Source organism: Plutella xylostella, chromosome 10 (genome assembly GCF_932276165.1).
Source record: "Plutella xylostella chromosome 10, ilPluXylo3.1, whole genome shotgun sequence".
Lineage (NCBI taxonomy): Eukaryota > Metazoa > Arthropoda > Insecta > Lepidoptera > Plutellidae > Plutella > Plutella xylostella.
In genome coordinates, this window is record NC_063990.1 from 9906201 (window position 1) to 9931354 (window position 25154).

A 25154-nucleotide genomic window follows, 5' to 3' on the forward strand; every position below is an offset into this window, starting at 1 on the left:
TTTAGGGTTCTGTAGAAAAAAAATGGTAAACGTGAGGCGTCGTCCTAATTGGCAGCAATCGTACGATGGCACGGTGTGTTCTTGTTGTTGTGATAAGTTCAAACATTTAGATATCTTCGTCATAGTGCGAGCACATAAAATTTTTGCCTTAAGGTTTATAAGAATTAACCAAGCCGAATGGATTACAATCAAATATGTAGGGTATTCTTACGTTCAAGTCCCTAACACTAAATGAAAATCATAATTCATTCGTGTGTTTCTTCTACTCTTATAGTAATATCCTCTTTCTTTGACCACGGCCGACAATGACTGAGGTCTACGTAGGAGTAGATTATAATGCCCTAGAGTGGGCACATTACACAGGACCACTCCATGTTCCATCGCTCTCATCCTAACTAATCCTAACTATCCTAACTAATATTATAAATGCGAAAGTAACTGTGTCTGTATGTCTGTCTGTTACTCTTTCACGCCAAAACTACTAAACGGATTTGAATGAAATTTGGTATACATATGGTCTTGACTCAGATAAAGAACATAGGCAAATTTTTATCCCGGAATTCCCACGGGAAAACTTTTCAAGGCGAAGCGAAGCTCGCGGGAACAGCTAGTAAGCTGATAATTATGATAACCATTAGGGCGGATGACTGACGCTACTGCAAAATTAGTCACCTCTAGTTTCTAATATAACGAAATCTATATTAACTTATTTAAATATAGAGGTGTTGGTTAAATATAACCATCATATTTTTGCCCGCGGAAATAATAAAGTGCTAGTCTCCCTACGAGCAGTTAATGACATTTTAGTATCATAAAATTTACTATTCCACTGCTCCTGACGACATCTTGAAATAGTTTGTTAGTATTTCAGAATTAACGATCTAGCATCGTATAATAATATGCGATCTAGCAAACTTGATTCGTGTTATTATTTGGCGGTTTACATTTTCATTATTCATGAGGTAGACAGTAAAAATATTTTAAAATATGGTTACAAAAGAAGAAAATTTTCTCACTATACTGGAACTAATTTTCATGCTTTCAGAATATACTGACATATTTATATGCTATATTATATTATATTATTATTATAGAGCTAGAGATAAAGATTTAACTTAAACAAATCTGTAAATTAGTACATAGTGTTACGAGTGCGGAAAGCGAGTCATTACAGAGGATTTGCACAACACGCAATGGAGTGCAAACGGAAAGCTACGAGACTGTAAGAAATAAAAGAGTTTAAAAACTTTTAAACGGCTTCATCTGTCCACTAAAAGTTCCTGTCTCAAGATAATTCGTGCGTGTAAATTGTCAACTGCTTCGTAGGCGGATAAGCCGAGTGTCGTGCGTGTTTGTGCAGTGGGAAAACATTACAATTAAGGCCAATACCTCTGAATCTTTATTAATAAATGCCACGAAAAGTCTTCTCACAATCATGAAAGTGACGAATGCACACAAAAGTCGAATTAATTTGCACTTTGTAACATCCAAAGACTAATTTGTCAACCAAATTAATTTATGAAATTAAATATACTTCTCTTTAATATTTTTGTTGTGTGGATCTCAAGCTGGCGTCAAATTGAAGAATCTCACATGTGACAAGACTTGGCCATTCTCCAGAGAGGTATATCACTTGAGGAATGATCATCCAGGATAAAACTGACACACGTATTTACTAATTATTATTTCATTGCTGTTTGCATGCAAGATTCACAAAAGTTTGATATAAAATGTACTTATACTAAATGATTTCCGATGGTACCTAAGTATTTCTGTATAAAAAAGTTTACCATGTCTACCTGCATATTATAGGTATTAGATATAGGTATATAGATATTTTAACATAAAGATTATTTCCTACAAATACCAATAGGTAGAAGATCCTACGGCGTTATCGGTGCGTGGAATCTCGGAAAATTTTACAAAGTCGTGGAATTCTTCAACAACAAAATACAGAAAGGGAAATCTCATTCTGTATGCATTAAATAAGTTTACAACATTGCCAAGGGCGTTGTACTGTACATTGTACTCGATACGTAGTAAATAATATGTAGAGAACCGATACACAACGGTTTCAATGAATATAAGTTTACCTATATACTTACTAATATTATCTAGTAAATAAATGCAAAAGAATGTCTGTTAAAAATTGCCATGATTCTGTGTGTGCCTGTAGCCTAGTTTTTATCTCAGAAACAAAGAAGGTAAGAACATTTTTAACATGAAACACTTACATCTAGGTAGGCTGAAATATTCCTGCAATCATAAACCTAAACCTAAGACTGAACTACCGTCAAAACTACTATCACAAATATAATAAAGAAAATTTTGCATAATTATTTGGCCTGCTAATTCGTCCCTTTTACTCAATGGCCAATAAAATTTATAGCGCACATAAACGGCTATAATTGGCGATTGTTGACTGTTGAGTCACATAATACAATTAAATATTCCTATCATACGCCCATTGACAAATGCAATTTGAACAACTTTGCATACCATTAAGGATTAGGTAACTCGTATTTAGTATGTATATTAAGTATATTACCCGTCACGTAGATCGAATGTTGCTGTTCTATTCTCACCTCAATGAGCCTTTTAATAAGAAAGATCTATAGAGTTGGTGACGGAAATAGATTTGCGAGTATCTGAGCTCATTAGTGTCATCTTCAGAATTTACTGCGAAGGGCTTGCTCTCACAGCGTGTCGATATATAACGCTAACTTTGTAACAAGTAAAAGATTGGAAGTCAGTATCAGAAATTACAAAGAATAATTGCTGCCCGAATAGTTATTATTTTTTGGGATTGACATTTGTTTCGGGCACTTCGCGAGCATATTTTAAGAATGTCAGAGAAACTGGCTAACTGACTTCCTACTTATTCATTCTCGAACATTATTTATTCGAAGACACAAACAGAATGTCCAATTGAAACATAAACAATACTTGCACCAATTTTTCTACCAAGCGTTAATAAATAAGATTAACTTATATACCGACATCATCCAGTAAACTAAACCCAAACTAAAAGCAGGCCTTTCCACAAAGCAAGGCTTTCATTACTAACTTTCAAAGTACCAGGGCGACATAAATGTTAAGAGGCAATATCGAACTCTCTCGTGCGATTGTCCCTCGAGACTCTTCTATCTCTGAAAGATTACATTGTAGAGTAGACATACCAGTAGCAGACAAGTAGAGTGTGGACCCACTACGACATATTAGACCAGTGAACCTGCTTTATTGGAAGATGGACCTGCCGTGCCACGAACTGAAGCGTAGGTGTCAGCGATAGTGTTGCCTGATAGTCGATGATCCATAACTATCGATTTTCAACGGATACTTTATTGGGGGTAAATTATTTTGATCGACTGATTTGCTATGATCGTATTGATTATGAACATATTAGAGGTATACTTAGAAAGAATCGATATACTTAGGTAGGTATTTTTTTTTTTTTTTCTTAACCTCTATTGTCCCACTGCTGGGCAAAGGTCTCTCCCTGAACATTCCACTTATCCCTTTCTTGGGCCTGCTCACACCATTCCGTGTTAAAATTGTCCAAGTCGTCCCGCCATCTCTTTCTTGGTCTGCCTCTGCGCCGGCGCAGAGGCGCAGGTAGGTATTAGAAGCGATTATAAAGGCACAAAACATAATTTTAGAACTGAAATTAGGCGACTGTAGAATAAGCTCAAATTTCGCCATAGTCAGTTAGATCGTAACCAGGGGTTGGTTCATCAATTATACGTTATCTGCATATTAAATTCTTGACAGATGTGTCAAAAGTCAACCAATAATCCCTGGTTATTGTCTATCCCACTATGGCGAAATTGGCATTTAGACGTATAAACTAATTGTAGAGTCCTTATTTAACTTCATGTCAGGGTAGTTACTAGTTACTGTGGTCGGGGTTGAACAGTACTTAATTTAGCTATTTTATATCGATAGTTGAGCGACACTAGCCAGCGGATAGCAGACGCGTGTTTGCGGATCATTGGAATTGTTCCGTCATAGGATGAACCTCCATTGTTGCACACAAGGTCTGTGTACTTACTTGTTTCTTTTCATTGTTGAAATATTTATGAATAAAATTATTCGATTTTTATAATTTCTAAACCATTTCTAAACATAAGTATCTCAGAATTTTATTAATTAAGTACCTACTAGGAAAACTGATGTCATGATTCGCAAACTATAGGCTGATGACGGTTGAAAATTCTGCTGGAAAAACACCAAAACTTAAAATAACAGTATTTATAATTTATAAATTGATATATAATGTTACAATAAATATAGTTAAGTACAGTTTCAACTCACACACTGGTCATAAATCAAAGCGACACTTTATTCCACTGGTGATCATAAAATAGATGAAACGTTCTACAGTTGACACTCAGTTACCATCTATTAATAAATTCCGTGTCTATGCCCAACAGTTAGTAGCTAAAATTAATTAAGCGTGATTCAACTATCAAGTAAAGCAATATAAAGTTGATCCTAGCTTGTGGCTGTAATGACGTCACGTCTCAAAGTAATAAACGGTAAGTGACATCTTGTGTCCAGTGCAAGAATAGTTTGTCACTTCTTTGGCGTCTATTCATGGTAATTAATAACTGTAGGTTCTTATTTTTTACTCTCGTGTGGTATCGACAGTTTTACTCCACTTTGAGAAATCTTGTTATCTAGGGATTCCAGATGGAAGTTTGGTACCTACTTATAGCAGAATTTGTTTTTATAATTTGTCTCAGTATCTAGTATATTTTTTTTAAAAGGTTTCAATCTATCCTATTTAGTAATACGAGTAAGTTGGTCGGGTAAGCATATTTTTTGATATCCTATCAATGATTAATGAACATGATGTAGCACTTAATCCTTCTTTTTGATAGCCTTTACATTTTGCGCACAAAATAGATTATGATTCTGTCACGAAAACAACGTGGCACGTGGGAGGGAAACAAATTGAGTTCGATGGAAAAAAACTGCCAAGTTCTCCCCTTTTTTTTGGCGATAAGGTTCCGACATTTTTTGTTTACTAATTAAATAAACTGCAGGGAGAGCCAAATTGATTGGATCGATGATAGATTTTTTATTGATTAAATTAAGTAGTAAGTACGGTGTAGCTCGTTCACATAAAAAATACCAAGAAATATTATATTTGCAATACCCTGTTTAGATTTATAACTCAGTAAAATAAAACCTATTGGTAATGGAAAGCCCTCGCTCCTCAATATTTTATAGTCTCACAACAAAAGTGCATACATTGCAAATGGCTGCTAGGTATGCACGATGTAGTTACTAGAAATATTTTCAATTTTCCTCTGTTTTCCTACGAGGCGAGACGTGTCGGGATTTCCCGCGACACACACGGAACCCTAAAACAAAGAAATATTGCTTTCCAATTGCGTTTTAAAAGGAAAATTGAAATGTCCTGGCTGTCGCTCATTTTCATACAAATGATTGTGTTTGTTGAAACGTTTGGCAGTCCATCACACGTCCTACATTAGGCCTTCTTAAGTGTACACTAGCTAATACTAAACGGGTGTGAAACCGGAATTGCCAGCAATAATAGTAATCGTCAGCAAACACATCATGTTCACAGCTGGAGAACATGACATGAATAGCTCTTACAAGAGTGCTATAATGAGCTGATCTGGCCCTTCTCATTCTACCAGTTACCCCGGCATCCCGTGTGTCTACCTAGAAAGTCGCAGAGAGTCCACCCAAGAATTCTAAAAGTCTAACGGCGTGCAGTCGGTTCTTCGGCAGATACCTACAACCAGCGGGCAAATCCACCAGTGTTTAAGTCCGCAGACTAATTGGAGGTTTAAATTTTAGCTTTAGACTAGGTCATTAAAATCTTCAGGCTTCATAATATGAACACTTGCGGTGTGCTTCCCCTTTATCACAATATTCACAATAAAATTAATTATTGTTATTAAAACATCTAAATAGACAGTTAAACCTTTATGTTATGAGGTTATTTTAACCAAAAAATAGGTGAAATAACCTCTATGTAATAACGGTATATAATAAAAAATTCACATCACAAGTAACCGCATTATCTTGCCACTATAGTTGCCACGAAGCTCGGGTTTATCTTTTTAATTACGTTCTCAGGTGAAACATAAAAGTAAAGAAAAGGTACCGTCGATTTATGAATTTTCGAGCTAAATATTTGTAAAGAATGCTTCAAAGTACCTAAATGTTACATAAACCTTTTTCAAAGAAGGTTTAGTTTGCGGTTGGATAGTTCCATAGCTTGAACGTAGGATCTTGAATCAGACCCTCACATAGCCGAAATACCTCCGGAGATTGCGAATTACGAAGGTAAATGATCCTTACCCCTTAATTTGTAGTTGAGGGTACCTGATCTTTGGAGGTGGATGACCTTGCCATAGGTAGACTAAATTTCACCATGTGTAAATCTAGTGGTTGGGCTAGTTTTCGTTATTTTTTGTCAATTTTAAAAATAAGACACACTGTAAAAAAACAACGTTCAAATACTGTGCGACGTACACAATTATCGATTGGTCGAACAGAATGTAAGAGGTTTGACGGTACTACCCCCGGGAAAATGTTTAGTGGGTTTATCTCACATAAATAAACTATTTTTTCAAGCATCGAATAAATAAAAAACAGACCAATTTCTACCTAGGATTGCTACGTATAGCAGACTATCTTCTTGCATGAAGCACAACTAGCAAAGAAGTAGCTCTTCAGCTCCGTATTTCAGAATATGCAGCCTTTAAATTACATTTCTCGTTAGACATAGTACACTTCGCGTGTTCAGAATTCCTGATGAATTGACGAACGTTTCGCGTTGTTTTTTACTCTATAGGAGAAATAATGTCGTTATAAGTTTACGCGGGAACATTGGGAGGAACTGATTTGAATGAGGTTTGCTTTTTTATCAATGATTGTTCGTTTAGTATCGTGCGCTAAAGGTTTTGGGTTTTTTTCACATAAATTTACTTAAGTAGTTAAAATATGATGTTGAAAATTCACGTTAATTATGTAAATGCTGGTTATTTGGTTATTAATTATATTCTGCCAAAGTATTTTTTATAGAAGTTAAGAGTTAATTGTATAAGTTTCAATAAATACAAAACAGCTCTTGCAATCATAACTTATACTGATTTAATGTACTCTCTAATGGAAAAGTATAGATTCCAGCATATTATGACTAGGTGGTACATTCCATACCTAATGATGAAACTATACTTAACTTACACCGTTTATGCATCAAACCGTGTTTAACTAAAAGCTTTCTTCATCATAATATCGGTAAGGATCGATCGATTTATTCGAAAAGTACAAGAAGGCTCATAAGTGGGAGCCATACTGCGGTCAACAGCTTCATCTATGAACACGATACCCGTTTTCTAAACTACGTGATATATTTATAGTGAATTCCCGACGACTTGGTCATAAACTACAGGCACTATACCTTCAGTCAGACGGCAGTCTGACATCAGGGATCCATGGAGCAGTGGATCTAGCTGCTGCAGCGTATAGCCACAGTACTCACAGGGAGAGTCGCCTCAAGGTGGTGAGACCATTCCCTGTTTCTTCTATGATCATTGCAAAGTGGCTTCAGGTTAGTTGAATATTTATTTCATGAAATACCGAAGATTTTTTACAACCTGTATTTGCACAAACTTTTTCTCGAATTTACAGAAAATGTATGCGCTGTTCCATTTATTCGCTTTGATAACGCTGACATGTGAGTTGGTAGGAATATGGAATCCGATCCCATGTACGTACTTTTCACATTTAAATATCTGAAACGTTTGTTTGCGTCTCTTACTGAGTTAATTAATTAAATGAAGACAAATTTGAATATTCCTAAGCAAAAGCTGAATTCAGGTATATTTATAAGCCTTTCGGTGACATTCATTTTAGGTGGATATGGTTAGTCACCGTTTAAACCAGCACCAGTCAGGGGCTGATTGTCCAGGGTACGGGTATTTCATTTCTCATGCACCCATGATAATTCGTGTGTCAGCACTAGGGAATGCAATCTCGATCTCGCGAGATCTCGGCCTTTCTGAGCGAGATCTCGGGAGATTAACGAGATTGAAATCGAGCATAAAAACGTCCTCTTCGAAGCGATTAGTTGCTACTAAAATATTTTTGTTTGCGTTTAGAAGAGATTAGAGAAGACTGTTTCTTTTTGTATTTATTATTTGATAGATTTATATTTTTTATTTATTGATTTATACGTAATAATTTACACATAAAAAGCAAGCTTAAGGGTCTGTTCCACAATGTCTGGTTAGTGGCTACCTGACGGATAAAATACATGCTGTCACTTTCTGTTATTATTTTTTAGACAGTGACAGCATGTATTTTATCCGACAGGTAGCGACTAACCAGACATTGTGGAACAGGGGCTTAAGATACTACATAATGCTCGCAGGATTGTACGCGGCACCTTCATTCTGCGTTATAATATAATTATAATTATGTATATTGGCAACTCATGTAGGTATCTATTTGAAAGTGAGTATAACATAATTATTATGATTTAATTACTTAATATTCATAGCAAGCAACAACGATACAATGAGCAGATACGTACTTCAAATTTTATTAAAATATTAAAATTTCAGATATAAATTTCGTCAAAAAATGTTCGATGAAAAAATAAAAAGAAAGGTTTATCTTACAATGCCTTTTTTATTTTTATAATTGCTATAATATAGTAATTATTTAAAAAAACACACAAAACTACCAATCTCGCGAGATCTCGAAATTGACGAGATCTCGCGAGGTCTCGCTGGAGCCCCAATCTCGCGAGATTTGCATTCCCTAGTCAGCACCATCACCAAGTCCACCTTGAAACGATCATGGCTCACAGGGCCACCCTGTATACACCAATAAAGATTTGGTACAAACGCATTATGCCAACGACCTCGCAATTTACAATACATAACGATGTGTCTGAAACAGACCCTTGTCACTGAGCCTGACTTATTGTGTGCCTCCATAGGATGCTATCTCTTGTATACAGTTTGTCAAACTTTTTGCCCCACTTTTGGGTGAAAATTGCTCTTACGTGGCAAGTTGGTGGGGTGAATTAAGTAAATAAACTAAAATGTAAGTATACTTAATTATTGTAAATGAGAAGTTATTTTAACGAAACTAATGTGGTACAACAATTCTCGTTATAATTTTTAGATAATTATAAGAACCTAGATTATTTCATGAAAAGTTCAAGTTATTGATCGGTGCCTATATAAGCATTTACAAAAAACACAGTTCACCAAGACCATACAAAAACCTGGCATGACCTGTATATTACACTTTGAGAGCCGCTGGCAAAAGCAATAAACAGAAAGAAACGTGGTCTTAACTTTCCTAATTTTCCTCTTATTTTTCAAGGAATTCTTGGCTTTGACCTTGCAAGGACACAATGGAAGGGTAGCCAGTTAATCTCCACTCTGATCTAGGTTTCGCTCCCGAGGGATTAATTATGGCTTTATCTGATGACTATAATTAGACATTTTGGTTTCTGGTTGACTAAAAAGCAGCTATCTCTGAGCTTAACTCTCGGAGCTGAAGTCTGAAATATCTATACTTTCCGAATGGCTCAAACATTACTTAGTACTGAATGGTAGGTAGGTACCACGTAGGTGCCTACAGGGTTTTGGATTTAGTAGTTTATTTTGTACAGTGTATAAGTACGTACTATAGGTATGAATATGAATTGTGTAAGTACTATAAATTATAGATTTAACTTTTGCTGCGTCGAATGAGGAAATTGACAATCAAATTTACACCCCCAATAAATATAAGGAATAGGAAGTGAGGGTGAAGCGGTTTTAGTAAGCTCAATAAATTTTAAATGCACGAAGTACCTACATAATCCTAACTAATATTATAAATGCGAAAGTAACTGTGTCTGTCTGTCTGTCTGTCTGTCTGTCTGTCTGTCTGTCTGTCTGTTACTCTTTCACGCCAAAACTACTGAACGGATTTGAATGAAATTTGATATACATACGGTTTAGACCCTGGGAAAGAACATAGGCTACTTTTTATCCCGGAATTCTCACGGGAAAACATTTTAAGGCGAAGCGAAGCGCGCGGGAACAGCTAGTTATGTAATAATTTTGTTTACTCATTTACAGTACCATAACAAAACAATAGAAATAACAAAAAAAAAAAAAAAAAAAAATACACGCACTCACGCCTTGTACTAATGTACTCCCTTGCGGGGTAGGCAGAGGTGCATTGCTGCACCCACTTTTCGCCAGAGTGTTATGTTAGTCCCAATGTAATAGGGGGCGGGCCTATTGCCATTTTTCGGGCACATCCAAGACCCGAGAACAAATATCTGTGTTTAAACAAATATCTGCCCCAGCCGGGAATCGAACCCGGGACCATCGGCTCAGTAGTCAGGTCACTTACCACTACGCCATTCGGTCGTCAATAGAAATAACAACATACCTAAAAGTTGATATGAAATGATCCACGTTATTATCAAAATAACAAAATATACTTCCACTTAGGCGGTTCTCATACTGACCCGCATTACGCTGCGTTTAATTAATTTGTATTTTAAATTTATTTTAAAGCATGTTTTCTGTTATTCAAGTGAAACAGGGTTGCGTTCAATTTCGCGTGTCAACAAGTGTCGTATCTGCGCACTGCATATACCTACTATATTGAATGTAAACAATGCACCTCGCCATCCAATCTCTCATGCGCTGACATCGACAGATCCCTAGACCATTGCAACAGGACAGACAGCCAAATGCATAGCTATGGTAATTGGTAAGTATACATATAAGTACATATACCTACATATGTAGATTTGGTTAGTTTCAATTAATCGGCCGTTCGACCTATGGTGGCCTTATAACGTATGCAAAGTAATTTATTGGAAGTGCATCAACTTAAATTATGCATCATTCATTGTTGATTATAAAGAAATTAATACATCCAAGCTATAATAACTAAATTTTTACTCACTAATCTAATTTCAAAAGCGCTTCTGTTGATTAATAAGGATATATTACTAAGTAAGTTTATTTCTTATCTTTTTAAATAATTGGTCTTTAAGTTGATTCCAATTAAGTATCACCGGTTTCTAACGACCAAAAAATTTACAGAATACAGGGAAAATCTCTTTCAAGTTTCTACCCTATCAATCAATCATCATCATCATCACGACCCATTACGTCCCCACTGCTGGGGCACGGGTCTCCTTCCAATGAAGGAAGGGTTTAGGCCTAGTCCACCACGCTGGCCAAGTGCGGGTTGGTGGACCCCAACACAAGCAAGCTTGTGCTGAGAGAGTTGTCGGGTAAGTAGGCAACCCGACTGTCAGATGTTTTCAAGCCGCCCGAAGGCCTCTGACTAGGCTTAACGACTGCTGCCGAAGCAGCAACCGGGACCCACGGCTTAAAGTGCCGTCCGAAGCACGGAAGCGTCCAGAAAAGCACCACTTGAAATTGGTCACCCATCCAATGGCTGACCGTGTCAGTTGTTGCTTAACCTCAGCGATCAGTTACGATCACTGAGGCCCGCTCGACTACGAACGCTTCAATCCTATAATGTAACGAAAATGTCAGTTACTCCGGCTAAATAGGTAACACGCGTAACGGAAACACATTAAATTACCTATCAGTCTGAATGAAAGCGGATATCTATGGCGGATATGATCTTAAAGACACGAGTCAGGGGTAAATTTTGTCGAAGCCCAAGTATTTATAGACGGATTCATTCATCGACAGGATTACCTGTCTTATATTATTACTCAAGTTTTACCCTCATAGATATATGAGGTCGTTCGTGGTCATATACACTCACGAGCAATGAAAAACCCCGAACTGTCTACTATACCCCCAATATTTAAGTTTTTAGTTGCTAATATTCTGATGCGCTGTTAAATGTACTTCAATATTGCAGACGGCGTCATAAAGCTACATATTCTGTTTAGAATTTGGGGCTGTGTCACTGTAACTTTTTCATTGCTCTCGAGTGTATATTCAAATTCATACAATTTGCCCTAACTGTATAAACCGCTATTTTTATATTAGAATATGAGTAGGTTGGTTGTATGAACCCTCACGTTATGGATTCAGTAACACCTCCTTTTACTTTTAGGGTCCCTAAAAGATAATGTTATTCTTGTGTGTTATTCTTGTTTCTAACTTTACGATTCGCACTTAGCTCTACTTCGTTTTCTTTACCATGCCCTCTTTTTATTTTCTGTAATAACAAATCCATGTCAGTATTTACTTTGCATTGATATTACCTACGATCAACGATTTCAACCCCAGACATAATGTAACTGAGGTTGAAATCGGCTAATAAAAAGCATATAACTTAGCAATATGACTAACCGTAGATTTTGATAACACAACAAAAAACGAGTCATGTCGCCAACCAAAAAAACTACATTATTAATTACTAGATGTTCCCGTGAGCTTCGCGGGGAAAAATGGGAATTCCGGGATAAAAAGTAGCCTATGATCTTTCTCAGGATCTAGACCATTTATGTATACCAAATTTCATTCAAATCCGTTCAGTAGTTTTGGGTGAAAGAGTAACAGACAGACAGACAGACACAGTTACTTTCGCATTTATAATATTATATTATTATTAAGGATTAAGGATTAGGGATGCGTTCCTTTCTGGTAGCTACTACAGACACACACCATTCAGTGATTCAATGTCACCAGATGAAAGGGAAAGTGGGAACAACTTCGTATCACATTTTACTTCCTTCAGTGTTGCTAAGTCTGAAGCAGCAGCTCTTCTTAGACCACAGATTAATTGCCTGAAGCTGCACGGTATTACGTTTACTCACGTACAGCAAATAACTAAGACTGTCCTACAGGGTGGATTACTTCAGTGATACAGTCCAGTCTGAGTCTGTCCGTGGCAATGTTTACGATCAAAATCAGAAGTGCATTTTGTTTAATTAATTTTGTTTAGTAGGTAAGTAGTTAGTTAGTTGGTTCAATTTGGAAAAGTTGATGCGGCGGTTTATTATATGACTATAAACGTGGCTGCTATCTACATTTACTTATTTACATATTATATAGGTTGTAGTAGCATTTTGTAGTTAGGGCTTGCAATAAAGATGACAATAGGTTTACCTAGGGCATAAAAAAAACTCTGCGCAAATTTAGTGATTGTTTAAATGTTTAAATCTACATACCTTTTGTGGTGCATTGCTAGCCTGATGCACCCCGCATATTGAAGGCGTCTTATGAATGACCATGGTCAAATCTGCTATTACCTCACAAAAAACGGGTCACAATTATTTTGTAACAATATTGATGTTTAAGTATACCTGCTTAAGATAAGAACTTTGTGAGACGGAGCCATAACAAACGAGTCTCCCTGTATTGTATGCCTGCTCTAGAAGCTTTTTACAGAGGACGGTATGGCAGCAGTTGAGGCGCTAATGCAAAATTAATGATAGCCAGTTTAAATAAAGCTCTGGCCAAAAGGAAGAAATATTTCATGAAAAGTAAATTGGGCTCCGAGAAATTGTCGTGGTGCGGTGACGAAATTTCCAACTCAGAAATATGACGCCTGAGTCCTTAGCAAGAGTAATTTGATGACTATAAGGCTGTCGACAAAGTTAAAACATAAGTTCGTACTTATACTGAGTATTTTTATGAAATCTAAAGAAAATAAAATTTCATTGGCACCTATTGAAATTCATGATGCTTGTACGAAAATCTTATATGCATAATAACATTTCAGCACGCATTCCAATGTAAGTATCTTTTGAAACGTATTCGCTTGAGAAAATCGCTTAGAAAATTTGTGCCATTCATGTTCTGATGAGTTGAGAATTCACACAATGGGCCGAAATCTTCTGGTATTTACTCTTAAAATAGGTTTGAATGTTAGAAATGAATCTAAATCTGGGTGAGTGAGTATCCATTATTTTCAATTATTTATTTACTTATCCCGTTTTGTCCATCAGTGACGTGAATATAATTGAATACTTCATGTATTTTTCAGAAAAGTTAGAAATCTAGGTATGGGCGAGCTTTTTGAGCTTTATTTTTTTATTTTATTTTTATTTATTTGAGACAATAAACAGGTACATTAAAACTTACTAAGTAGACTTAGATTAAATATAATTATGTTAATATACATCCCACAACATTGTCTACAAGTATGTTAACATAGTACTGTTATTACAGTTCAAAATCTAGAAGTGCGATGATTGGTGATTTGATAGTGGAAGTAAAGTGATGTTTACGAGAAAAAAAAAAGAAGATATTTCTGTAATGATTTAGGAAGCAACCTGTTGCTAATATTGTGCAAATATGGTATAGTTAATGCAAATATGTAGTAATCCAAACATAATAACAAATTAATTCTAATTATCTAGTTAATTTCTGAAAACTTTGTGTATATTGTTTTTAAAATCTGCAAATTTTGAAAACATATCAATATGCTCAAAGTGCTTATTGTAGGAATCAGCGATGCGGCAGAGAGGCGCGCGCCGGCCGGCGTTCGTGTGACGCAGGCTCGTCGCGAACATGCGGTATGCGCGCGCCTCCCGCCGCACCACTGTTCTAGGTACAACATAATACAGCTTATTAGATAGGTCTGTGCAATCAAAGTGGCTATGACAAAGTCGGTACAGCGTTACGGCTTCCAAGATAAGTCGCCTTGAATCTAGTGGAATGAGGCCATATTCGTCCAGTAACTCGGTGTAAGAGAGGTGGTTGCGGTTACGATGAACTCGGAAGTGTACTGAACGGAGGTACTTGCGTTGAACACTTTCAATTGCGTCACTATATTTTTTATATATGGGATTCCAGATTGGTACCGCATACTCAAGCTGTGGGCGGATTATGCTTTTATAGAGGTGGATATAAGTGTTTCAGGACGTGAAAAGTCTGTGGTTGACCTCATGACTAGCCCATACATTTTATATGCCTTACTCACAATACTATCAATATGTTGATCTAAATGTAATTTAGAATCGAGAATGACTCCCAGGTCCCTCAGGGCGTCTACTTTATTAAGTGGTGAATGACATAACATGTATTGAAATTGCGTAATTTTCCTTTTTTTTGTAAAATTTATAAAGTTGCATTTTGGAAGGCTAAGATGTAGTTTATTATTATTGCAGTATTCTGTAAGTCGATCGAGATCTTCTTGGAATAGTAGGCAATCATTTTGTGAATTTATGCTTTTAAATGCTTTTAAGTCGTCAGCGTAGAGTAAAAATTTTGAGTTTCTAAAACAAGTGTTAATATCGTTAATGAAAAGAATAAAGAGTAGAGGCCCCAGTATAGACCCCTGAGGGACACCGGAGGTAAGTCGGATAGTATTGGACTGATGACCGCAGATAACTACTGTTTGAGTTCTGTTAGAAATATAGGATACCATCCACCTAAGTAAATTACCCCGAATGCCGTTGAACGCAATTTTATGTAGGAGCAGCTCGTGGTCAACTTTGTCGAAGGCCTTCTGAAAGTCAGTGTAGACTGCATCCGTTTGGGTTCTGTCATCGAGATTTTGAAATACGAAATTTGTGAAGACCATGAGGTTTGTAGTGGTTGATCTATTTTTTGTGAAACCGTGTTGCTCAGGCAAAATTATTCTATGGAGCGAAGGGTAAATTTCATCATGCACTAATCTCTCGAAGACCTTCGACAAAGCTGGTAGCAACGAGATAGGACGGTATTTTTCTACGTTGTTTTTAGGCCCACTTTTGTGTACGGGAATTATGTTGGCGTGTTTCCACGCTGTAGGGAATGTTCCTTCCGACATACATTTATTGAAAATTAATGAAAGGGGTTTGTATATATCCTTAGCGGTGTTCTTAAGAAAAACAGGAGGAATTCCATCAGAGCCGGGGCCTTTGGTGGGGTCAACTGAGGACAGTGCCCTACATATTTTATGGGAACTGATGTGTATATCACTGATAAATAAATCGTGAGGGGCGTAGTCAGGTACCGGAATAAAATTATCACTCAATAGCGTGGACGGTTCATAGACGGAGTGGAAGAAATCGGAAAATAGGTTACAAATATTTGTGGGATCATTAGCGGTAGTGTTTTTATAGCACATAGAGGAGGGAATTCCCGGTTTTTTTTTGCGATTATTTATATATGTCCAAAAATATTTACTGTTCTTGAATACATTATCTTCGACCGATTCTATATATTTTGAGTAACATTTACGGGCCTCAGATTTAAAACGTGATCTATAAAGTGAGAATATTTCATAATCAAATAAATTATTGTATTTTTTCCATTTTACCCATGCCTTTTTTTTGTTATTAAAAATGTGGATTAAGGCTGGAGAAAACCAAAATGGGTAATTGGAGTTTTTGGGTGAAGACTTAGGACAGTGCTGTATTATAATGCTATGAATTTTATTGTAAAAAGCTGTGAGGGCTGCGTCTGCTTTTAGTGGTGACAAAATATCATCCCAGTTTGTGTTGGTAATATCGCGATTAATAAGGTCATAGTTTGCTTTGTGAAAATTTAGTTTAGATATCAATTTTCGTTTCAGAGGCGTGTAGGAAGTCTTAAAAGTTACGGTGGCGGAGAGTGGAGGGTGTAGTTTATCTGGTGGGCAGAGATGATTTTGTGAGCCTGTCAGGGAACATTCCTTGTTAGTGATAAGTACGTCTAAAATGTTGTCGTTACAATTTTTACGGTCGTTAAATTGGTATGCGTTGAAAAAATTCATGAAATCGGCAATATACTGCGAGACTCGGCCGGTGCGCAAACATGATAGTGCAGAATTTTCAGTGTTAGAACGCGCCCATTGAATAGCTGGCAAGTTGTAGTCACCTACAATTATGAACCCATCCACATCTGGTTTATCAACCAGTTTGTGCATAGCTTCGAGGTGGGTCATGTATAGAGAGTCATTAGAGTTAGGTGGAATATAGGAGGCTATTATTAAATTTTTTCTACCCAACGAGGGACCAGTACCCTTAGCACGAACATTTCATCGTTTCCGTATTTCATTACTACACGTTAACTTTGAACGTATTGAAATGGCAGCATAAGCCTTCGTCGTGTGCCGGTCGTTACAACGTTACCAGAGTTAAAATAAGGTTGTACCACACTGAGATTGTTAAGTTCAAAACCTTCATAATAATTTCAAAGTAAGCAGCGATTCCTTATAAACGCACTTTAACAATTGTCTATGGATGATAACTATGATTTGAACGCACATCGTAACTTTTTTTTTTGACATTTGTCATCTGTCATCTGTCAAATTATCAATCTATTGACACTGACAGGTCGGCTTTCATAATTATTTGTTAAATTTGTTTATTGTTTTATTGAATTCAACGCAGTGATATTTGCCTACGGATACCAACGCCAAGGCCCACGGATGGAGAGGTCGCCAGTGGTGCCTTAATAAGTGGAAGGAACTAGCCAAGCTCAATAGCGAAGGGACGGGACAAGGAGTGATAAGCAAAGGAGAAAATTAAACATGAAACATAACATTAAACATTAAACATAAAAGGTTGTCATGACAGATTATCCCCTCGTCTCTCAATGATTTCCTAATACCTAGGTACTCTTTAAAAAGCATTAACTAGTTACCTTGAGATAAAGCATCGGCAGTACTCATGTTTCTTTGAAATAGTTAGTAGTTATATTCTTATTCTTAATGATCCAATTATCATTTGTTTTGCAGGTATGGAGTGATTATAAGAATAATAAAAAGAGAAAATGCTCCCAAATTGCCTGAGGGGGCACAGTGAATGGTTGATGGTTCAGCCCTAAAATGAATATATGTCAGATTGAAAGCTGCCGGTGAATGCTATATAATTGATGTGATGAGATATAGAATCAGCATGGAACATGTGCCTGGTACGAGGAGCCAGCCCAATCCAGCTATACCAGCGTATCCTGTACCCAGCATCACGGACCAGGCCACCGCCTGCAAGTGCACCCCCGTGAAGGCATAAATTATAAATGTGCATTTTGATTGCTCGGTGAAGAATACATTTAGGAGAAAAGATAAATCATACATTTTGTTATACTATTCTGATGTTTGCAAATGTTACATGATACTACCTACTAAAATAAATATGTTTTTTTGTAAAATAAAGAATAAAAAACTGTTAAACAGAATGTAAATATTTTATTAATTTTGTGGTAATTTCATTTATCCAGAACTTTTTACCCATTAGTAAGTGGGCCCAGAAAGTTGATGATTTATCATTAATTAAGTCTATTAATCCTGCCTACCAAGAGACTTATTACCTTTAGTTAGGTTAAGTGCCAATTTCTCCGTAGTCGCTTTGAGCATAACCAGAGAGTGGTTGATTTTTGACACATCTTTCGTGAATTTTATATGGATATGACTTATAATTAATAAATCAATCCCTGTCAGTTAGATAACCCACTATGGAGAAATTGGCACTAAAGTTTATAGTCAATAACTAACTGTCCTTAACTATTCTAGAGAGGGTAGAGTTCAAACACATCTAGACAGTAGCAATAATGGTATTTATTAATACAATTACACATAACTACAGTTAGGTACATTAGAATTTTACGAATTATAGCTTACAAAGCAAAACGTGAGTAAGTATAGGTGTTTGTGTACTGTGTTGCTACTTCTTACTGCTATTGGTGCCATGGATGCCATGGATCTCATCCGTCACGATGGATTCTCGGCACTTCCAGTCTAGTAGGTATTCATCACGAGCTTCAATCACCACGTCATCACGGTCAGACACGCCAAAATCGAGGGCCACGTAATGCAACATACGGCACGCTGTACTTAATAGATTTTGCACACTGAACAGTTGTATAATGGTCTTGCTCCAAACAGCGCCATCGATTTTCAATCACACACATCACAACCCTACATTTCCCATGATTTTTTGTAAATTTTGCCTCTGGGCTACCCTCCTCATCTACGTCTCTTGCTGCGTTTAATAAATACTAGTTTAGTTTAGTAGGGTATCTACGTGGTCGTAGCATATTGGTAATGAATAAAAAATACGAAAACCAAAAGAAATAAATGCTCTAACTTCCATTTTAAATAGTTGTCACTGAATAATTTGCAGTGAGAAAATCTTCGAGTAAACTCACGATACGATATGTCAAAATCAAATTCATGCTACCATTTCCTATACAAACCGCAAAATACTTCACGTTACCATACACGTTACTACACGACGAAAAGTTCCTGCTGCCGATTTTAGTTCTGCTACTGCCCGCCAGGGGCGCTGTTCATATTTCCCTACAAAATTCATCGTGTCAGATTTACTTCACGTCCTCGACGAAAGTTCGTGCTAAGGGCTCAGGTATCTCTACTACAACGTGCTCTATGTGAGGTGATACAGACAAATATGGGTGATGTAATACAGCTTTCAGTTCCTTAAGAACAGCGATCCATACGCCACCACCGTCCTTTTTATTCGTTTTTATGCGATCGCGATCACACCTAAATACCGAGTATCTATCATCGATAAATTCACTGTCATTAATTTCTGGAGATAGCCACGATTCTGTGATTATTATGACGTCGTAATTATTGGACAAAATATTGAAATAGATAGTGTTCAGTTTAGTGCGAGTACCTCTACAGTTCTGGTAAAATATTGTTATTTTTTCGTTATGTGACATTTAGTTGAACAATATAAATGATAATATTTAGTAATATTTGAGAACCACACGGTAGTTTATCATTAGATTTTGGATGGTGATACCTCGTCTCGTAACCTTTCAGACGAGAGCAACCACTACGCTTACTTGACTGAAATTTCCGCCTTTGTATCACAATGTACCTACTATTATGTATTACTTTTATTGATTGAACTCACATCTAGACAGTATAAATCCAGAAAGCTTGACTTACAGAACTTTTCTCGTGGGAGCTGACAAGCGGAATGAATAATGTTTAGTCAATAGAAAATTGATTTTATATGCGGTTCAGTTCGTTGCACTGTTTTATTATACAGGATGTCCATAAAAGTATGAATCAAATGGAATGGGGTTACTCTGGGGATCGAACTTTCCGATAAATATTTGTACTACGACATTTAGAAACGTTCCTACCTATAAGGGGTGGACCAAAGATAGCAAAAAGATACGCAAGGATTGTTCTCAACTGCAATATAATATGTCACCGATTTTAGTGACAAGAGTTATACCTACTATTATTACTGTATCTGTAACTTGATTTGGAAATAAACATAGAATTACTGAAATCATTCAAATATGATTCATCAATGCTGTGGTCATTGACATACATTTATATATTAAAGCTGTTCCAGGGGCGTATTTAAAGATTGCGCGCCCTGGGCTCCTGTAGTTTTCCGCCCTATCAAGGAATGAAAGAAAACAATAAGAGCAGTTAGTGTAGAGTACCTACCGACCTACATATGTATAAGAACATTGTGGTGATAGATTTTCATACATAAGGATAACTTCCGAACAAAAAAAAAAGATTTTTCTGGACAGACGAGTACATTTTAGATAAAATAATAATTAAAAAAAAACCGACTTCATAAAAACCACTAAAAAGTAAGAAATAAATTAAGGTTATTTTTTTAAATTATTATTTTATTTTATTGTTTTTATTTTATTTGCAATATTTGTCAATCAAAATTAAGATGCAAATGATACTCGTAACAATAAGTCCTACTAGTCAATACGAATCATTCAAGCCTAAACACGAGGTAGTTGCTATATATCGTTGAGGAACTCTCCCTTGACTGCCTTCCGTTTCCATTTTAAGATCAGCTCAAGGTCACCATCATATTTTTTGCTATAAGAACTATATTTACGTTTTAAATTTCTTTAGAATCGGTTAATAGGTACCCAAAATGGAAATTCATACCCTGTTTTTACCCCTTTACCCACCCTTGAGGGTAGAATAAAATTCTGAAAAAAATTGGGACCACCCCTGAGCTCAATCCAATACATCAAAAAAAATAATTTTCAAAATCGGTCCATAAATGAAACTTCTCCCGAAACAACCTTCTGCAACGGCTTACGTCTACCAGCTGAGGCGCCTCTCCGCAAGTTCTACGAACAAGTAGCCTAGCACTCTGCTTCTCAGCTGCCGAATTTGCCTGCCCCATATGGGCAAGGTCCGCGCATGCTGGAGAAGTAGGTAGATGTTGCTCTTACGACACAGTTCGTATAGTAACGGGATGCCTCAAACCGATACCGATCTACAAAGTCTACTCTCTGGCTGGGATAGCACCCCCTAGCATACGGCGAAAAGTGGCATGTTCTTTACTCACACACACCTTCCTGCCTTAAAAGCCGCTAAGCGTTTCTAAATAGTGAGGTGTCCTTAACGGATGAAAACCCACAAAACGCAAGGCTAAAGCTCTGGGAGGAAAAGCAGCCCCAGGATCCTTTCCTACCTCTTGAGGAAAAACTTGCTCCCGGTAACAGTCTCCCCTGGCACATTTGGAAGACTCTAAATCGGTTGCGAGCAGAGGTAAGCTGCTGCAAGGACAATATTTGCAAGTGGGGATAGACACAAGGTATAGACCGTTGATACCAACCTATGCGACTGTGGTACCGCCCCCCAGACTATGGAGCATTTAATCTCCTGTCCCCTGTGCCCTTCCACCTGCACTGGGGAAGACTTATGAATTAGAAAATTCGTATGTTCCTACATAATATTGTGTATAAGAACATTGTTGTGATAGATTTGCATAAATAATGATATCTTCCGAACAAAAAAAATTTTTTTTTCTGTATAGACGAGTACATTTTAGATCGTTTAGAAATAAACTTGCGCAGGGCGACTGAGTGAGACAATTTTTTTGTTTCTTTAGATTTCCTTCAAAAGAAAACCAAGGCGGAAATAAATTAGACTATTCCACCGGTTCAGAAAAGAACAAAGGGCGGCTTTGATACTTTAAATCAAATTTCTTCAGACATATGGAAAGGTGGCTCAGGGCCGTTCTAGGCTTACGTCCTAAAATATTGTTCTGTACTTTTTTAATCCTCCAACCCAAAGCACAAGGGCGGCCCGCCGGCCGCCCCTGGGCCGCCCTTGGCCGCCTGCCGCCCCGGGCTGTAGCCCTTTTAGCCCTAGGGTAAATACGCCCCTGAGCTGTTCCCTTTAAAAGTTTTCCCCTTGGAATACCGCGATAAAAAGTAGCCTATGTTCTTTCTCAGAGTCTTAGAGACCATTCGTATACCAAATTTCATTCAAATCCCTTCAGTATTTTTGGCGTGAAAGAGTAACAGACAGACAGACACAGTTACTTTCGCATTTATAATATAAGTTAGGATTAGGATAGTTAGGATTACTTTGGCTGTTGTATTGTATAGCGCCTGGAGTGTGTGGTATAGTTAGAACTCACAGATTGACGTTGCTAATTAAAACTTACATCTAACCGACACGAACCGAACACTGGTAAAGTTAAGTAGCTAAACTAGGTAGTGTAAGTAGATACTACTAGATACTTACCTTTACCTGTACATACTAACTTTAGCTTTTATTCATATTCTTAGTTACAGAAATATCCCTGCTAAAAAGGTTAACAGAGGTTAATAATAAGCTTACACCAAATAACGTGCCTGCCGTGCCTGGACACGATGTCTAAGGATTTGAAAAAACAAAGTGTATTATGTACAACTCTACTTACTCACACTCTGAGCCTGTTTCACAATGTCTATAGAAATGTTATCAGGGTGATAAAAATTATGATGTCTAAAACTTTATTGTGAGTATAACGTAACGGCGTTATTTTTAACCCACTGATAACCTTTATACAGAAACTGTGAAACAGGCACTTAATATTGTACCTACCCCTATGATAATGATCGCAAATATGGCAATAGTGGTTATTATTCTTGGGCATAAATCTAGTGAGCATAGCATAGAATCAGCTATGATAAAAATAATAGAAAATTAAGTTTTACCTGTGTTTACGACACCTTTTTTTGCTGTTTCATATCTTTCAGATAGATGCAATGTTCACATGAGTTTTCAGTATGAGCAGTAGGTATTTTTTATCGTAAAACCCTAGAACAAAAATTACGTTGTCCTTACAGACAGAGGGAACAGACTATTATTAAGTATTTAAAATATGTTTCCATCATACCTTTCTTCGTTGTTGTTTGGTTCGTATTCCGTTCCCAGAAGTACATAATAATGTTCCTTGATATTCCTTGCTTGACGAAACACATACGATGACACTTCTAGAAGATCCTCTGGCATGCATCACAGTGGAAAAAACAATGCAATCTCAAATACAGCCTTTGAATTTGACCTTGACAATGCCAGACTTTTTGTTCCTTTATTCACGCTCTTGAGTAAACTGTTGCTGAACAAAATAAATAGCATTGAACGGTAACTTTGTTTCATTATTGAGAAAAGAAAATTGTGAAACTGTAAATGATTATCTAGTTAAACATTTATAAAATTTTATTTTATGTTACAGCTACAAAATCTCTACTTAAATAAAAACTAAAATAGCAGAAAACATAACACTATATTTACAAAAATAAATACTTAACTATTTTATTTGCTTCACGTGAGTCACGAGACTAATTAACGTCTTTTATCGCAGGCAGGTAGGTACTTTCGATAGAACAAATGCAGAAAAACTGGAACCTCACAGGCAATTTGAATCACATTATACACAACACAAGGAAAACCGCCATAACAAATGTCACTGAAATGGGTTCGAGAATCACGGAACGCCCTGTCGCCCTCTCATTGATGAAGAACAACACTTTCTGGCAGTCCACTCTGTAGTTGGACATGGCTTCTCTGCTATACATGATGATGCGACAGTCGGCTTTCTGCGACACGTAGATGCGTCTATGCGTGGTGGGGTCCAAGACGGAGGTAGACCGCCAGTCCTTCACGGGCTTCTGATAGTTCACGAAGCCGAAGTTTCTGGAGCCCGTGGTCTCTGCAGGATCCCGAGGGTCTATATTCCAGGAGTCAGAATTGACCCCCTCCTCGGCTGACTTTTTCTTGTTGTACTCGTAGAAAAAGTCTTTGAGGAATGCGTTGGCGATGTAGCAGAAGAGGGTTACGGTGTCGCTGTAGTCGGCGTCTTCGACCCTCAGCCAGCACTGGTCGGCGCGGTCGTTGCGGTTCGGCATCTGCATCGGCATAGGTATTGCCATGTTGAGCCGGACATTCTCCTTCCCATTCTCTTGGGTGACGGCCGCGGTGGTCAAATGTAACGTTGAGAATAAAAGTTGCAGTAACATTGTGAGTGTGCGCCGACTACGCCGTCATGGTGGTGACTGCAGTCGCGTCTTGTTGACTCGTGACAAGACAACGCCAGTCACAGCTGTGACAGCATGATTGTGGTTAGTTGGATTACAGCCGCGTTTAAATAACAGGTGGTGATCAGATGACGCGATGATTTATACCCTATTGTTATGTCTATTAGGTATCGAGACTAGTTTGGTCTAAGTAGGTATTGTTTGAGGTTGTGAAAAATATTGCCAGTACGCATAGTATGAGTTGATTACGGTTCAGAGGGGTGGAATTTTATCAGTAGACTTATTGAAAGCAGGTCAATTTACCCGTGATACTGAGGAGCTTCCATTAGGAATCTAGCTCTGAAATTTCTAAAAATACGTTTATATACTTTAAACACAGCTAATCCTCTCTAATACTGAGATGGCAATGAGTGAGATGTCCCCACATAATAATATTAGGTATATTATTATTATTCCTTTATGTTATTTTTAATTTGTCATGAAATGAGTTTGAAATAGGGACAACGTTGTTACGAAAAGTACAAAAAACTTTAGTCATGTAATAATTTTCTCCACCAACCTGCCTACCAACTGTGGAGATTATGCCTACCCTATGACCATCTTATTGTCACCAAACAAAAGAAAAACCTATAATATTGCAACAAACTATGTTAAATTTTAAATAGATGAATACCTTATTTTTTATTATTATGTTCTGATCGAAGTATCGTTATCAAAACGCATGCAAATTTTACTGTGTAAATAAACGAAAGAGCATTCATAAAACTACAGAAAAATCTGTATAATAGACACAAACTGGTGAGAAATAAGGATGAAATTAGTTTGAATGTTGCAGTAGAAAGTTGTTTACGCTTGTGATATACATTAACAGTGTTGCTAGTTTAAATATTTGTCTATTCTTAGATTTTTTTTATATAATTTTTTTGTTATAAAAATTTGGTGAAATATATCGGGACAATAGACAGTTGG

At 37.0% G+C, this 25154-nt stretch overlaps 2 protein-coding genes across 2 annotated transcripts in view; one reads left to right on the forward strand and one right to left on the reverse strand.

Moving 5' to 3' along the window:
• The window catches only part of LOC105386685 (adenosine receptor A2b), a 54078-nt gene that overhangs the window by 17298 nt on the left and 11626 nt on the right, over nucleotides 1-25154 (forward strand). The window lies entirely within an intron of this gene.
• Nucleotides 23416-24293, reverse strand: LOC125489032. The gene has a single exon (XM_048623361.1). It carries the CDS (start codon nucleotides 24165-24167, stop codon nucleotides 23574-23576), a length of 594 nt encoding a protein of 197 aa, XP_048479318.1. The 5' UTR covers nucleotides 24168-24293; the 3' UTR covers nucleotides 23416-23573.

Coding starts and splice junctions, on each gene's coding strand:
- LOC125489032 (XM_048623361.1), bottom strand. CDS start 24,167: ATGTTACTGCAACTTTTATTCTCAACGTTACATTTGACCACCGCGGCC.